General features: G+C 49.2%; 2 protein-coding genes across 2 annotated transcripts in view; one reads left to right on the top strand and one right to left on the bottom strand.

Annotated features, from left to right (window-relative positions):
• MOV10L1 (Mov10 like RISC complex RNA helicase 1) overlaps window positions 1-15,852 on the top strand; it is a 61,940-nt gene that overhangs the window by 4,663 nt on the left and 41,425 nt on the right. The window contains exons 3-8 of the mRNA XM_040233142.1: window positions 5,297-5,459; window positions 11,174-11,286; window positions 11,755-11,942; window positions 14,291-14,434; window positions 14,697-14,941; window positions 15,280-15,412. Coding sequence (XP_040089076.1) covers window positions 5,297-5,459; window positions 11,174-11,286; window positions 11,755-11,942; window positions 14,291-14,434; window positions 14,697-14,941; window positions 15,280-15,412 — 986 coding nt within the window. The remainder of the gene's footprint in view (window positions 1-5,296; window positions 5,460-11,173; window positions 11,287-11,754; window positions 11,943-14,290; window positions 14,435-14,696; window positions 14,942-15,279; window positions 15,413-15,852) is intronic.
• On the bottom strand, window positions 3,377-4,100 carry LOC120857811 (60S ribosomal protein L10a-like). The gene has a single exon (XM_040233597.1). The coding sequence runs from the start codon at window positions 4,074-4,076 to the stop codon at window positions 3,423-3,425; it is 654 nt and encodes a 217-aa protein (XP_040089531.1). The 5' UTR covers window positions 4,077-4,100; the 3' UTR covers window positions 3,377-3,422.

The following is a 15,852-nucleotide window of genomic DNA, read 5'->3' as shown; positions in this document are numbered from 1 at the left end:
TAGTAACCACCCTAGTGAGAAAAGGAAAGATTAACCCATTTGAATGCAGAGTTCGAAAGAATAGCAAGGAGAGATAAGAAAGCCTTCCTCAGCGATCAATGCAAAGAAATAGAGGAAAACAATAGAATGGGAAAGACTAGAAGTCTCTTCAAGAAAATTAGAGATACCAAGGGAACATTTCATGCAAAGATGGGCTCAATAAAGGACAGAAATGGTAGGGACCTAGCAGAAGCAGAAGATATTAAGAAGAGGTGGCAAGAATACACAGAAGAACTGTACAAAAAAGATCTTCATGATCCAGATAATCACAATGGTGTGATCACTCACCTAGAGCCAGACATCCTGGAATGTGAAGTCAAGTGGGCCTTAGGAAGCATCACTACGAACAAAGCTAGTGGAGGTGATGGAATTCCAGTTGAGCTATTTCAAATCCTGAAAGATGGTGCTGTGAAAGTGCTGCACTCAATATGCCAGCAAATTAGGAAAACTCAGCAGTGGCCACAGAATGGGATTCTTCTGGGATTCTTTCCAATCCCAAAGAAAGGCAGTGCCAAAGAATGCTCAGACTACTGCACAATTGCACTCATTTCACACGCTAGTAAAGTAATGCTTAAAATTCTCCAAGCCAGGCTTCAGCAATACATGAACCATGAACTCCCTGATGTTCAAGCTGGTTTTAGAAAAGGCAGAGGAACCAGAGATCAAATTGCCAATATCTGCTGGATCATGGAAAAAAGCAAGAGAGTTCCAGAAAAACATCTATTTCTGCTTTATTGACTATGCCAAAGCCTTTGACTGTATGGAAAATTCTGAAAGAGATGGGAATACCAGAGCACCTGACCTGCCTCTTGAGAAATCTGTATGCAGGCCACGAAGCAACAGTTAGAATTGGACATGGAACAACAGACTGGTTCCACATAGGAAAAGGAGTGCGTCAAGGCTGTATATTATAACCCTGCTTATTTAACTTCTATGCAGAGTACATCATGAGAAACGCTGGGTTGGAAGAAGCACAAGCTGGAATCAAGATTGCCGGGAGAAATATCAATAACCTCAGATATTCATATGACACCATTTTTATGGCAGAAAGTGAAGAGGAACTAAAAAGCCTCTTGATGAAAGTGAAAGAGGAGAGTGAAAAAGTTGGCTTAAAGCTCAACATTCAGAAAACAAAGATCATGGCATCCGGTCCCATCACTTCATGGCAAATAGATGGGGAAACAGTGGAAACATTGACAGACTTTATTTTGGGGGGCTCCAAAATCACTGCAGATGGTGACTGCAGCCATCAAATTAAAAGACGCTTACTCCTTGGAAGAAAAGTTATGACCAACCTAGATAGCATATTCAAAAGCAGAGACATTACTTTGTCGACTAAGGTCCGTTTAGTCAAGGCTATGGTTTTTTCCTGTGGTCATGTATGGATGTGAGAGTTGGACTGTGAAGAAAGCTGAGCGCCAAAGAATTGATGCTTTTGAACTGTGGTGTTGGAGAAGACTCTTGAGAGTCCCTTGGACTGCAAGGAGATCCCGCCAGTCCATCCTAAAGGAGATCAGTCCTGAGTGTTCATTGGAGGGACTGATGTTGAAGCTGAAACTCCAGAACTTTGACCACCTGATGCAAAGAGCTGACTAATTTGAAAAGACTCTGATGCTGGGAGGGATTGGGGGCAGGAGGAGAAGGGGACGACAGAGGATGAGATGGTTGGATGGCATCACTGACTCGATGGACATGGGTTTGTGTGGACTCCGGGAGTTGGTGATGGACAGGTAGGCCTGGCCTGCTGCGGTTCATGGAGTCACATGGGGTCACAAAGAGTTGGACACAACTGAGCGACTGAACTGAACTGAACCCTAGTGAATGTGTCTTACTGTGGTTTTGATTTACATTTTTCTAATAATTAGTAACACTGAACATCTTTTCATGTGTTTATAGGTCATTTATAACAGCATGTATCTTCAGAGAAATGTCTTTTAAGTTCCTTTGCTTATATTTTAATCAAGTTATTTTCTTATTGAATTGTAAAAGTTCTTTATATATTCTGATATTAATCCCTTATCAGATGTGTGATTTACACATTTTCCCTCCCATTCTGTGGCTTTTTCACTTTTTCGTTTTATTTATTTTGGCTGCACTGGGTCTTTGTTGCTGTGCGCAGGCTTTTCTCTGGCTCTGGTGAGCAGGAGCTACTCTCGAGTCACAGTGTTCTGGCTTCTCATTGTAGTGGCTTCTCTTGTTGCAGAGCATGGGCTCCAGGGCACTTGGCCTTCAGTAGTTGTAGTGCAGGGGCTTAGTTGCTCTCCAGCAGCATGTGGGATCTTCCCAGGCCAGGATCATACCGGTGTCCTCACATTGCAAAGCAGAGTCGTAACTACTGGACTACCAGGGAAGCCTCTTCACTTCTCTCAATAATATCCTTTGATGCGCCAAAGTTTTAAATTTTGATGAAGTCCAATTTATCATTTTTAATAGCCTGTGCCTGATGTCACATTTAAAAAATATCCCAAGATCATGAAGATTTTCTCCTATGCTTTCTTCTAAGAGTTTTATAGATTTAGCTCTTAAATTTAAATCTTTGACCCACTTTTTAGTTAGTTACTGAATATGGTGTTGGATGAGAGTTTGACTTCATCTTTTACATGCTGGGATCCAGTTTTCCCAGCACCATTCCTTGAGAAGATTACACCACATGGAAAACCTTTTCTCCTTTGAATGGTCTGGCACCTTTGTTGAGAGTCATTTGACCATATATGTGAGGGTTTATTTCTGGGCTCTTTATTCTGTTTCATTGGTGTTTTATATGTCTCTACAGTCTTTTAATTATTGTAGCTTGGTAGTAAGTTTTGAAATAAAAAAAGGTGAGTTTTCCAAGTTTGTCCATCCGTTTCTAGATTGCTTTGGCTATTCAAGGTCCCTTGAGATTCCATATGAATTTTAGGATGGGTTTTTTGGTTTCTTCAAAAACCATCATTGGGATTTTGACAGAGACTGCACTGACTCCATCAGTCACTTTGGGTAGTATTGACATCTTGATGTTGATCCATGGGTGTGAGGCGTGTTTCCACTTGTTTGTGTCTCTAACTTCTCTCCTGGTGAGGGCTTCCCTGGTGGCTCAGCCGGTAAAGTGTCCGCCTGCAAATTCGGGAGACCTGAGTTCGATCCCTCGGTCAGGAAGATCCCCTGGAGAAGGAAATGGCAACCTACTTCAGTATTCTTGCCTGGAAAACCCCATAGATGGAGGAGCCTGGCGGACTCCTGTCCACAGGGTTGCAAAGAGTCGAACATGACTGAGTAACACTAGCTTCTTTCAGTCACATTTGTAGTTTCAGTGTACAAGTCTTTCACCTTCTTGGTTAAATTGTTAAGTATTTGATTCTTTTTTTTTTTTTTTGATGGTTTAGTATGGTTTATTAAGCTGTGCCTTAGTACAGACGCTGGGGCTTGCCCATGGTGCTCTTAATGTACAAGGCCCTGACGTTCTGCCAATTTTTCTTGAGCAATGATACCAGGAAGTTGACAGCTAAGTGGATGTTGTACACAAGCTCATCATCTGTCATCTTCACGTGGCCAACAGCCACTGCCAGACACAGCACCTTCTTCATCTGGAACTTGTTCGTGGACTTCACTTCATCAGCTTTAGCCACCATGTTCTCATTGCGGGTCAGCAAGGAAGGGAACTTGCCAGCCTTGTTCAGGCCTGGGCCCAGGATTCGGGGGGTCTGCTTGATCGGAGACTCTGAAGCCAAAAAGGCATCATATTTCTTGGCCAGCTTCTTGACCAGTTTCTTATTCTTGTTGAGTTTTTTCAGCGCCTTGATGTCCATGTGGGGGATAGCCACAGCCTTGGCCTCATCACAATGCTGCTGGTCCCCCAAGACACACACGGAGAACTTGGGGCGGGGAGTGGACTTAAGCCTGACGGTGCCCGAGAAACGTTTGTCCTTCTGAGGGTCATAGTTCTTCAGGCTGATTTGAAGCTCCACCGTCTCCAAAAACTTTCTGCGCTTGCGCTGGTTCCCGTGCAGGACTTCCCGCACCGCCTCGTAGAGGGTATCGCGGGAGACTTTGCTGCTCATAGTTCCCTACGCCGTGATAACTGGAAAAGAAAAAGGATTCTTTTTTGATACTATCATAAATGGAATTGTTTTCTCCGTTTTTTTTTTTTTTTGGATCATTTATTACAGGTAAATAGAAATACAGCTGATTTTTATATGTTGATTTTTGTATCCTATAACTTTGCTGAATTTGTATATTGGCTGTAACAGGTGTTTTGTAGATTCTTTAGCATTTTCTGGATGTAAGATCTTGCTCAGTAATGTCTGACTCTTTGCAACCTTGTGGACAGTAGCCCGCCAGGCTCCTTTTCCATGGAATTCTCCAGGCAAGAATACTGGAGTGGGTAGCCCCATTCCCTTCTCTAGAGGATATTCCCAACCCCAAGGATCAAACCCAGGTCTCCTGCATTGCAGGCAGATTCTTTACCATCTAAGTCTTCAGGGAAGCCCGTGTTAGATCATGTGTTGTTGTTCAGCCTCAGTTGTGTTCAACTCTTTGTGACCCCATGGACTGCAGCATGCCAGGCTTCCCTGTCCTTCATCCACCAGAGCCTGCTCAAATTCATGTCACTGAGTCGGTGATGCCATGCAACCGTCTTGTCCTGTGTTGTCCCCTTCTCTTCCTTCGTTCAATCTTTCCCTGCATCAGGGTCTTTTCCAATGAGTCACCTCTTCTCATGTCAATTCAAACAGGTAGTTTTAGTTCTTCCTTTCCACTCTGGACATTAAAATTTCTTCTTCTTGGCTAATTGCTTTGGCTGGGACTCCCAGTATTCTGTTGAACAGAAGTGGTGAAAGCACTCATCCTTGCCTTTTCCTTATTCTGGGGAAAAGCTTTCAGTCTCACCACTGAGTGTCATGGGAGCACTGGGTCATATGTGGTCTTTATAGCACTGAGGAAGTTCCAGTGTCTTCCTAGTTAATTGAGTATTTTTATCATAAAGAAGGTGTTGGATTTTATCGGATGCCTTTTCTGCACCAACTGAGTTATTGTGTGTAATTTCTCATCTGTTCTGCCAGATTGCTGGACGGTAGTGACTGGTTTGCACTTGTTGAGCCATGTCTGCGCTCTGGGATGGACCCCTCTCCATCATGATGTGCAGCCCCTTACCATGCAGCTGCATTCAGTTTGCCTGTTTCATTGGGATTTTTGCCTCAGTGTTCATAAGGGGTCTTGGCCAGTATTTGGCTTTCTTTGTGGTCCTCAGCATGTCCTAAGTGGTGGTTTGTCTGTCTTGCAGGTGGAAGCCGTCTCGGATAAATGGGACGATGACAGCAAGAGCCACAGTGGAGGGCTGTCTGACCCCAGCCCCCGGGTGCTGATCGGCTGTGTGACCTCACTGATGGACCGCGCGGGCTACATCAGCCAGACCACGTACTTCTCCCTGGAGAGTGTGTGTGAAGGTGTGCTGGGCAGGTCTCTTGCCTCACATTTACAATTCGTTTTTGTGGTTTTTAAAAAATGTTCATGAATAGGGTTGAGGTGACCGCTCGCATCACTGAAAGGACCATGTCTGGGCTCCCTCTGGGAGAAGGCTTGTCGGGGGAGCGGCAGCAAGCTCAGGCTCTAGCGCTGGCGACACACTGCCCCTCGCTCTGTGTCGTTTGTCGTGCAGTTGCCCACTCCTGGATGGCTGTTCCTTTTCCATAACTGTTGCTCCTGATCTAAGACAACAACGTCATAGATGCACAGAGGTACTGTGATCTTTTTTTTAGGTGTGTCCAGTGTAAAATAGGACTTGGGGATAACCTGGCACTTTCCCGAGAGTACATCTTCAATTACATCTGGTTTTAGTTGATCTTCCTAGATGGCACAGTGGTAAAGAATCCAGTTTCCAGTATCGGAGACACAAGAGACTGGGTTTGATCCCTGGCTTGGGAAGATCCCCTGGAGTTAAAAATGGCAACCCACTCTTAATATTCTAGCTTGGAAAATCCCATGGACAGAGAAGCCTGACAGGCTACAGTTCATGGAGTCGGCAGAGTCAGACTCGACTGAAGGACTGAACACACACACATTAGCTAATCTAAGATTCTGTTTTTATGCCTAAAGAAATCATTTGTCAGCATCATTTTTTGAACAACTATTTATTGTGTGCCTGCTATCTCCAGTGGTGGGCAGGAAGCAAGGCAGGAGGAGACCCAGATGAGTGGGCCCTTGCTCCCCTCCTGAGGAGACACAGTCCTACACATGCTTCATCCTCAGGCAGGACTCAGAGGAGCCTGGGGGGGGGCGGGGCCTAAGCTGGACACCCTGCTGGGCTGTGCAGTCGAGGGGCCCTGCCCCCGTCTGGATGACTCTTCAGTGACCGATGTGTCCAGTCCAGGGACCAGTTTTCATCTACCAGCATCCCTGAGGTCCTCAGAGTGTTGCCCTGAAAGCCTCGACCCAATACCTATTTCCTGCTTCTTGGTGCTTAGCCCAGACCTCTGACCTGCGGCCCCACCTCAAGGCTGGACCCCTTGACTCAGGTCTCCTCCTGCTCTGACCCTAGGCCTGCCCTGTGTGGACCAGCCAGCCTTGCCCTCTGCCTTCTGGTTGGGATTAACCTTGGGGGAGCGTCAGCAGATGGAGGGTGTGGGAGTGAGGTTGGGCTCGGCACCCCCGTGCTGTGGCGGCCTGCCCGTGGCTTCACTCCTCTACTGTGACCAAACCAGGGCACCAGGCAAGTGAGTGGCCAAACCGGCACACAGTGGAGAAGTGAGAGGGACGTTCAGGTTGGTTAAGATAAAATCATTTTTAAGTGTGTGTGTGTGTGTGTGTGTGTGTATATATATATCTCAATTAGCACATTTATTTTATTTTATTGGTGGGCCTTTACTGTTATTCAAAAACTATTTGCAGTGCTCAAATTCCTTCTAAAAAAAAAGAAAACGATACCTGGGCATGTTAAAGAATAGTAAAGCAATCTAATCTTGATTGTGTAGCCATTATATTCTTCGTGTGTATTAACATCTTCTCACTTCTTAGCAACCCTAATGCCATGTTACTGGTATTGTTCTGAGGAACGTACATTTTTCAGTGTTATCTTAGCTTCATTTTTTCATACAGGGGCCTGGAGTCTTCCTCAAAGCTGCATTTTATGGTCGATGAACTTGAAATTGTAGGCACCTTTGATGGGCTCTCCTTGTAGGCTTTTGTATGCTCAGTCGCTAAGTCATGTTCAACTCTTTGCGACCCCTGTGGAATGTAGCCCACTAGGCTCCTCCGTCCATGCGATTTCCCAGGCTAGAATGCTGGAGTGGGTTGCCATTCCCTTCTGCTGGGGATCTTCCCAGATGAGGGATTGAACCCCCATCTCCTACATTGCAGGTGGATTCTTTACCACTGAGCCACCTTTTAATTAAGGAAATACTAGTAAGCTCAAAGCAAATTCTGGTGAATGTGAGTTATTAACAAGTCTGGGTTTTTTCCTACTGAAATATCTTAATTTTTTTTAGCCCAGATGTTTCAGAAGTATTAGTTTTTACCTCTCTAAGTACAAAGGTATTCAGATATTTTCATGAACTAAAGTCTATCAAATAAGTCATCTCTGATTTTTTTTTTACTCTTACAGCAAATTTGGAAGCTGTAAACTTGTTGTAGGCCTTGATGGTTTTAACTTATTCATTGCTGAATATCAGTTTATCAAACTAAAAGTGAGAGCTCGATTGAAAGGCTCCTCATACAGGTGGTAGGCGTCATCTCCAGGTGTTCAGCTCTGAGCTGAGTCATCACACAGGGTCTCACTGCTTCAGGTTCTCTGTGCTTCTCTGGGAGCGAGCGTCACCATGTCGTGTTTACAGGCTATATTCTCAATAACTGCAGTTCACAAAATTCTTAAAACTGAAGGTTTTTTTTTTTTCTTTTGTTCCATCTCCCGCTCAACCCTCACCCTTCCGCACCCCGACCCTGCTGTGCTGCACAGCTTGTGAAATCTTGTTCCACAACCAGGGGTTGAACCCAGGCCTCACCAGTGAGAGCACTGAGTCCTAACCACCGGACCACCTAGGAATTCCGTAAACCCGAAGATTGTTTGCTTCCACATTTACTGAGTACTTTAATTAAAAATTGCCAACTGATTTTGAACAAAGGGTAACCAAAATTTGGAGCTCTCACCTGTAAAAAGTGGGAGGAGCACCATTGTAGGGTTGATTTACAAAGCACTTCTTCAGAGGTTCGACCATTTGTAAAATTCAGACGGCGGAGCAGCCAAGAGGAGCAGGCCACCAGGCTGCACAATCTGTTCACTTTAACACTGGCTTTGCCATGGGGCTCTGAGGCTGAGTTGAGTCTCCATGGCTGCAGCCTGTCCTCCCACTCACTGACCAGCGCAGCGTGGGGGAAGACCTGGGCCTGTGGGCACCTGGTGCTTCCTGTGTGTTGCTGCCCCCAGGTTTCTCAGTGCACACGGATCTTGTTTCCGTTACAGTTCCAACAAACTTGCGCTTACGTATGTGGTCATGGTGAAAGCAAATAATCTTTTTCCAGTGTTGGGTTTTTAAACTGTAGTACAGTAGCATTCACAATGATGGCAGATATATCTCCTCCAACAGAATAGTCTTCCAAAATCTTTACTTTGATTCCATGATTCTCATGGGGCAAAAAACTGAACTAGTTTATGATTTGCTTCACTGTTTTTCTCTTTAAAATAACTTTTTATTTGATAAATGAAGGCATGGCTTATGAAACAACAAGTAAAGATTTCTCAGTGGTGTGTTAACTTGTGCTTCTGGGCATTATCCTCCTAAAAAACTCACCGACCTGGAAGCTGGTGCCCAGGAGCTGTGTCTCCTGTGGGTTTGTGCTGCCTGTGCCATGCTGGGTGGCCCCTGCGTGAGAAGCAGTGTCCGTAGAGGTTTGGGCTGCTCTGTGCTTATCATCAGCTTTCTTGAGAAACAAACTCAGTATTTTATTAGGCACTGTTGTCTTTTCAGCTTAATAAAAATGTTTATTACAAAAGAACCAAAAGGTTATCAGCAGGTATAGCTCCATCACATACCACAGCGGCTCAGCTGCTGCCTCACGTCCCTGGTCCTGTAATTCCCCACTCTCTGCCGCCCTACCAGTTCCCAGGCACACTGAGGGGACACCGAGGGCTCCCCTGCCTGAGCTGGGGCGGACGCAGCTGCCCAGGCCTCGGGTGTGAACACACCTCCCTGGGTCGCCGTGTGCCCATGCGTACCTGATGAGGAGGATGGGCGGCTGCTCCTAGTGTCTGATGGAGCTGGCAGAGGAGCGCCATGAGCACCCATGCCTCCTGGAGTTCACCTCGCAGTTGTCAACCACAGTGTTTGGTTATATGTGTGCTATATATGCTGCTGCTGCTGCCGAGTCGCTACAGGAATGTCCGACCCTGTGCGACCCCACAGACGGCAGCCCACCAGCCTCCCTCGTCCCTGGGATTCTCCAGGCAAGAACACTGGAGTGGGTTGCCATTTCCTTCTCCAGTGCATGAAAGTGAAAAGTGAAATTGAACTCACTCAGTCATGTCTGACTCTTAGCGACCCCATGGACTGCAGCCTACCAGGCTCCTCCATCCATGGATTTTCCAGGCAAGAGTACTGGAGTGGGGTGCCATTGCCTTCTCTGATGCTATATATGCATCTATGTATAATTGCTGTATATGTGCAACATAATGTATATACCTGTATATTATATAGCATACAATTACATATAATTATGTATTATGTTTGATTACATACAGTGTATCACTTCAGTTCAGTCGCTCAGTCGTGTCTGACTCTTTGCGACCGCATGAATCGCAGCACAGCAGGCCTCCCTGTCCATCACCAACTCCCAGAGTTCACTCAGACTCACGTCTATCGAGTCCGTGATGCCATCCAGCCATCTCATCCTTTGTCGTCCCCTTCTCCTCCTACCCCAATCCTTCCCAGCATCAGAGTCTTTTCCAGTGAGTCAACTCTTCGCATGAGGTGGCCAAAGTACTGGAGCTTCAGCTTTAGCATCATTCCTTCCAAAGAAATCCCAGGGCTGATCTCCTTTAGAATGGACTGGTTGGATCTCCTTGCAGTCCAAGGGACTCTCAAGAGTCTTCTCCAACATCACAGTTCAAAAGCATCAATTCTTCGGTGCTCAGCCTTCTTCACAGTCCAACTCTCACATCCATACATGACCACAGGAAAAACCATAGCCTTGACTAGACGGACCTTAGTCGGCAAAGTAATGTCCCTGCTTTTGAATATACTATCTAGGTTGGTCATAACTTTTCTTCCAAGGAGTAAGTGTCTTTTAATTTCATGGCTGCAGTCACCATCTGCAGTGATTTTGGAGCCCAAAAGAATAAAGTCTGACACTGTTTCCACTGTTTCTCCATCTATTTCCCATGAAATGATGGGACCGGATGCCATGATCTTTGTTTTCTGAATGTTGAGCTTTAAGCCAATTTTTTTCACTCTCCTCTTTCACTTTCATCAAGAGGCTTTTTAGCTCCTCTTCACTTTCTGCCATAAGGGTGGTGTCATCTGCATATTTGAGGTGATTGCTATTTCTCCCGGCAATCTTGATTCCAGCTTGTGTTTCTTCCAGCCCAGCGTTTCTCATGATGTACTCTGCATAGAAGTTAAATAAGCAGGTGACAATATGCAGCCTTGACGTACTCCTTTTCCTATGTGGAACCAGTCTGTTGGTCCATGTCCAGTTCTAACTGTTGCTTCCTGACCTGCATACAGATTTCTCAAGAGGCAGGTTAGGTGGTCTGGTATTCCCATCTCTTGAAGAATGTTTCACAGTTTATTGTGATCCACACAGTCAAAGGCTTTGGCATAGTCAATAAAGCAGAAATAGATGTTTTTCTGGAACTCTCTTGCTTTTTCCATGATCCAGCAGATGTTGGCAGTTTGATCTCTGGTTCCTCTGCCTTTTCTAAAACCAGCTTGAACATCAGGGAGTTCACGGTTCACGTATTGCTGAAGCCTGACTTGGATAATTTTGAGCATTACTTTACTAGCATGTGAGATGAGTGCAATTGTGTGCTAGTTGGATATAATTACCATACATAATATATACTTTATATATTCATGTAATAACAATGCTCTGAAAGGTAACTTCAGAGTCTCTTGTACACTTTAATGTTTCAATGTCACCAAGTAACTTGCCTGGTTTCCCTGCCTTGGAGGTTTCAAGCCCTGCAAGGGAGACTGGGTGGAGGCCGAGTACTGGATCCGGCCAGGCACATGGAGCAGTGAGGCCATCTCGGTGAAGCCGCTGAGGTACAAGCGCGTGGACCGGGTAGGTACCGGGCCTTGAGTGTCCATGGGTCCCGGGTGCACCAGGAGGTCAGGTCAAGTGACAGTCCGTCTTAGCTGGAGAAGACCCTGACTTCTCACCACGCCGACTGGAGGCCAGCCTGCATGCTGGCGTAGTTGAAATCTAGGTCACAGGGGTACTCAGTGTTCAAGTGGCTGGTGGCGGGGCCCAGGGAGCGGGTGTGGGCTCTGCCTGGGCTGCGAGCAGAGCTGTGGTCTGGGGAGTCAGGGCTAGAGCAGAGGAGGGGATCGGGTCTATGAGAGGAGGCGGAGTGTGCCCTGGGCTGCTCCCGCCGCCTCGGCTCCCGGCTTCTGCTTGGCTGGCACTGTCCGGGGACGTTGCTTCTCCCCAGAGACCAGCCCGCGCTTCCCTGGCCACGGCAGCCCCGCCCTCCCGGTGCTGGTTTCTGCCCCACTGTGCACGCGCTGCCAGCCCGTGTTGTGCTTACAGGTCTGTGTGTCCAGCCTCTGTGGGAGGAACGGGGTGATCGATGATTGCATCTTCTTCACCTTGGACTCCCTGAAGCTTCCGGAAGGCTACACGCCACGCAGGCACGATCTGGTCAGCGCGGTGGTGGTGGAAAGCAGCCAGTCCTGCTATGTGTGGAGGGCGCTGTGCATGACTCCGGTGCAGACGTGGTGAGCAGGCGGGCGGGCCCAGGGTACGGCTGAGTGTTGGCTCAACAAAACAGGATCCCCTGAGCCGGCGGGTTGCAGGGAGACATCCTGGGCGCTGAGGGCTCTTCATGGTTGGCTGAAGGCTGAGTGAAAAGTGGCCCGTTGAGCCTCGGTCTCATGCTGATGATCTTCCTGTTTCCCTGTGTTTTGTGAGTTGTACTCTTTTACACATTGGTGTCTTGTAGAACATGTTATACATGGCAAATTTTTAGACTTACTGAATTTGCTGTATCCGTATTCTTCTCTCTGTGTCCCAGTGACGTTCCACCTCCGACACGTGTTTGTGAGCAGGTTTGAGCAGCAGCACTGCCCTGCATCCTGCCCGCCTCTGCTCTTTGTCCCTGGTGCTCCCCTAGGAGCACTTTGCCCCTAGTGCAGTCCCTTAGGACTGCTCCTATCTCACAGGAGCAGGTCATGTGTGGGAGGAGGGTCTGTGAGCCGCAGGGCGGGGAGCCTGTCTCGGGAGAAGGGGGCTACCGGCCTGGCCAGGAAGGTGTGCTGCGGGTGGGCTGTGGGCAGAGCAGGGGACATGGCAGGCGGCTCTGCCGTGTCCAGACCACCTGGTGGCCACCTCTTCCTGCTCCACGGGGCTTGCTCTCCTTTTGGAGAATGACTCGGCCCATCTGCAAATCAGTGAAGCGTGTGAGACACATTGCCCTTGCCCCTACCAGCAGGGAAGCTCGGGAGTTCTGGCTTCAGCCTGTCTGACGGGCCCAGGGGTGTGAGGACCACCCCTGCCACGTGATCGTGGTGGCCACCAGCTGCCTGGAGCAGGAGCCGAGGCCCTGCCCACACGGGTGTCATAGTTGCTCAGAACCTCGTGCTGCTCTCAGGAGACCCCAGGTTGATTCCCTGACCGTCCTCTTTATAGTGCAGTTAACTGGGTTCCTGCTGGCTGCGGGCAGGGTGGGTTGTGGGAGGGTGGGTGGGACTGGCCCAGCTTACCATCCAGGAGAAACAGCTGCCAGCACACTCTCAGGGCCAATGTGTCCATCAGAAGGACTCTGGACTGCTCCACCTGTCTGCCTCTCCCCAGCACTTCGCTTAGCCTGCCCTGCAGCTCTCTGTCTCCAGAGGACTCACATCTGCCGAATGGGTTAGGTGGGGGCGTGGGCAGGGGCTCCCTGGCTGTGGGTGGCAAGCTTCAGGCGAGCCTCTTTCGGGCCCCAGCTGCAGTGGTCTCTGTTCCATCCAGGGAGGGGAGCTGGTCCCAGGAGGGTGACGACCAGGCATGTTCCCCTGAGGCCCCTCGGTCTGCCGGGAGCAGCTGTCCTCACAGGGAGCCCGTCGGCCCTGCACGTGGGCCGTGCCCTGTGCCGCTGCCCTGGCCCTGCTTCCCCCTGAGCTGGTCCTGCCTTCAGGCTGTAGCCCCACATCGAGGAAGCTGCCCTGCCCTCAGACCCGCTGTCCCCCGCCCACTCAAGGGCCCGAAGGCCAGCAGCAGCGCTGTGTGCTAGGCAGGGCCTGCCCCGCTCCAGGCCCAGCCTGTGGCAGTCTCCCAGGCCCATCCCCAGGCTCTGGGTGGGTTGAGCCCATTAGCCAGTTGTCCACAGCCCCTGGGTGCTTGGCCGGCTGTAGGACAGATGACCACCCCCACAGCACGCTGGGCTGAGGGGAGGCTCGGCAGCGCTGGCTGTGTGGCCAAGGAGGGGAAGACGAGGAGCGAGGAAGACGGGAGGGGGTGGGCAGGCTGAGGTCAAGGATGTCGCCGGTGTGTGGACGGGGGCAGGTGTGAAGGAGCCCATTTCTGAGTGGCACGGGGTGGGTCAGGGATGGGAAGGAGCTTCGAGTGAGTGGTGGACGCAGCACCTGCACATCACAGCCATGTCAGCACAGAGGGGACACACGGCCTCTCTTCAGGGGAGGGCAGCATCTGCTCATTTTCTGAAGATGAAAATTCTTCTTTAGTTTCAGATACTCTGAAGCCAGACTCTTTTTCCCAATGAAATGGGTCCCTGACAAGCCAAGCGCCTCCCTGCAGCCGAGGGGAGGGTCTGAGGAGGAGCGCTGACCGCCCTTCCCTCTGGGTGCAGGGGGCTTGGGTCTCTGGGACACTCTGGTGGAGGCGGTCTGCTCTCAGACCCTCAGGTCACTGCGGGGGCTCCTCTCCTCTGGAGTCAGCAGGCTTGTGGTTTCTTTGTGAGGGTGACCTGCTGTCCTGCCCAGAGGTCCTCAAGGTGTCCTTCCATGTCACCTCTCTGGGGCTTGGCTCCATGTCCTGCCCCCTGTGGCTGGTGTCACCCAGTAGGGCGGGGCCTCCGGACGCCCCTGCCCGCTGACCTGACAGCATCCTATGGTGCTTTCTCCAGGGACTTCTCTCCTGCCACCGAGACTGCCGAAGAGGCCTGTGGAGCCCTTTTGCTCAAAAACAAAGGTGATATTGAAGTCACGAGGATGACAAATTTTGGAACTCTGAAAGAAGGAGAAAGCAAAAATATGGTGATCTGGATAGAGTAAGTTTGCCACTTAAAATTACACCATTAGGTTTTAAGCTGTGATTGAAGAATTTCTGTAGAGTGAACTTTACTTTGCCTGTTTGTTTTTTGCTTTATGTGTATCTTTCTAAATTTTCGCCCTGAAGTAGCCTTTTCACTTACACTCAATTAGAAGTATTTTCAATTGTCATTCTCTTGTTACATGGAATTCTGTTTTAATGTAATAGTGTTTTAGCTTTAAAAATCCTGTCTCTCCTCACAGCTAATTTTCCTTTTGCAGGAATAAAGGAGACGTTCCTCAAAACTTAGTCAGCTGCAGGCTGGGTGGCTGGGATAAAGCTAAACAGTTCAGATATCAAATGCTGGATGAAACCCAGGTGTGCCCCAAAGTGTCTCCTATTTGTGTACCTGAGAAGGAGAAGGATTTTGCACATGAAAATATTACCTCGCTAGACAGCTGCAGGGAAAGCACAGCCTGGCAGACCCTGGAGAGCAGTTCGGTGAACAGCAAAGAAGTCTCTTCAGGTAGCCATCTCAGCTGTTACTGTCAGATCAACCGCACCAGCACCTTCAGGCCAGGAGCCGGCACAGTTGCTCCAGGGTCTGGGCGGGTGGGTGGCAGCAGCTATACTGCTAGCTCTTGGTCTGGACCCTACTCTAGTAACTCGTGGCTGACAGCTGGAGATCACCCAGTGTGCTTCAGACGAGCCACTTCCTCTGAACGATTCTAAACTGGGGAGAGCCTGCCTGTGCACCTTTGCCTGTTGGTCACTGTGTGTGTGTGCTAGACCCTTCCATCAACACCACTGCTGTCAGAACAGCTCAACTTTGGTCTAATTTTGGTTTTAAATTTCATCTCCTAGGTGACTGTGCCTGTAAAGGAGAAAATGGAGTAAAGGAGAAGAACGTATCACAGAAGCAGGTGACAGAGTCCAGACCCAATGGGCTCATCCCTGCAGGGGGACAAACTCGAATCGCGATCACATGTGATGCAAAGTACGTGGCTGGAAGGTGTGGACAGAGTTGACCTTAGGACATGTGCACATGCATCTTGTTCTGTTTCACATGTGGTCCTTCTGGGTGGGATGTTGTGAAAAGGATTGGTGGTTATTTTGGTGGGACAAAGTCACAAGGAAAAGCACTGGAGAAAAGTGGTCCAGTCCAGGGGCCGAGTCGGGGTACCCACTGAGGCGCTTGTACCCGACCCTGACTCTCGACTGGTAGAGGACATGAGCCCCCTCAGCCCCGGGAGCCAGTGCCCCAGCCTCCTGCTGCTGCTCCCTGTGCCTCCCTTCAGTGTGCCCTGCGCCCTTCCTGCCCCGCCCCTTCCCCCCTGGGCAACCTGGCCAGACCGCGGCTCCTGAGCCCTTGCGGGCCCTTCCCCTCTTCTGCCTCCTCCCCTGTGTCCAGAACGCTGGGCTCTTACTCCCCAGTCA

Source organism: Oryx dammah, unplaced genomic scaffold (assembly GCF_014754425.2).
Source record: "Oryx dammah isolate SB20612 unplaced genomic scaffold, SCBI_Odam_1.1 HiC_scaffold_29, whole genome shotgun sequence".
In the NCBI taxonomy this organism is placed as follows: domain Eukaryota; kingdom Metazoa; phylum Chordata; class Mammalia; order Artiodactyla; family Bovidae; genus Oryx; species Oryx dammah.
The sequence above is the reverse complement of the archived record's forward strand: the minus strand, read 5'-3'. Positions and strand labels throughout refer to the sequence as shown.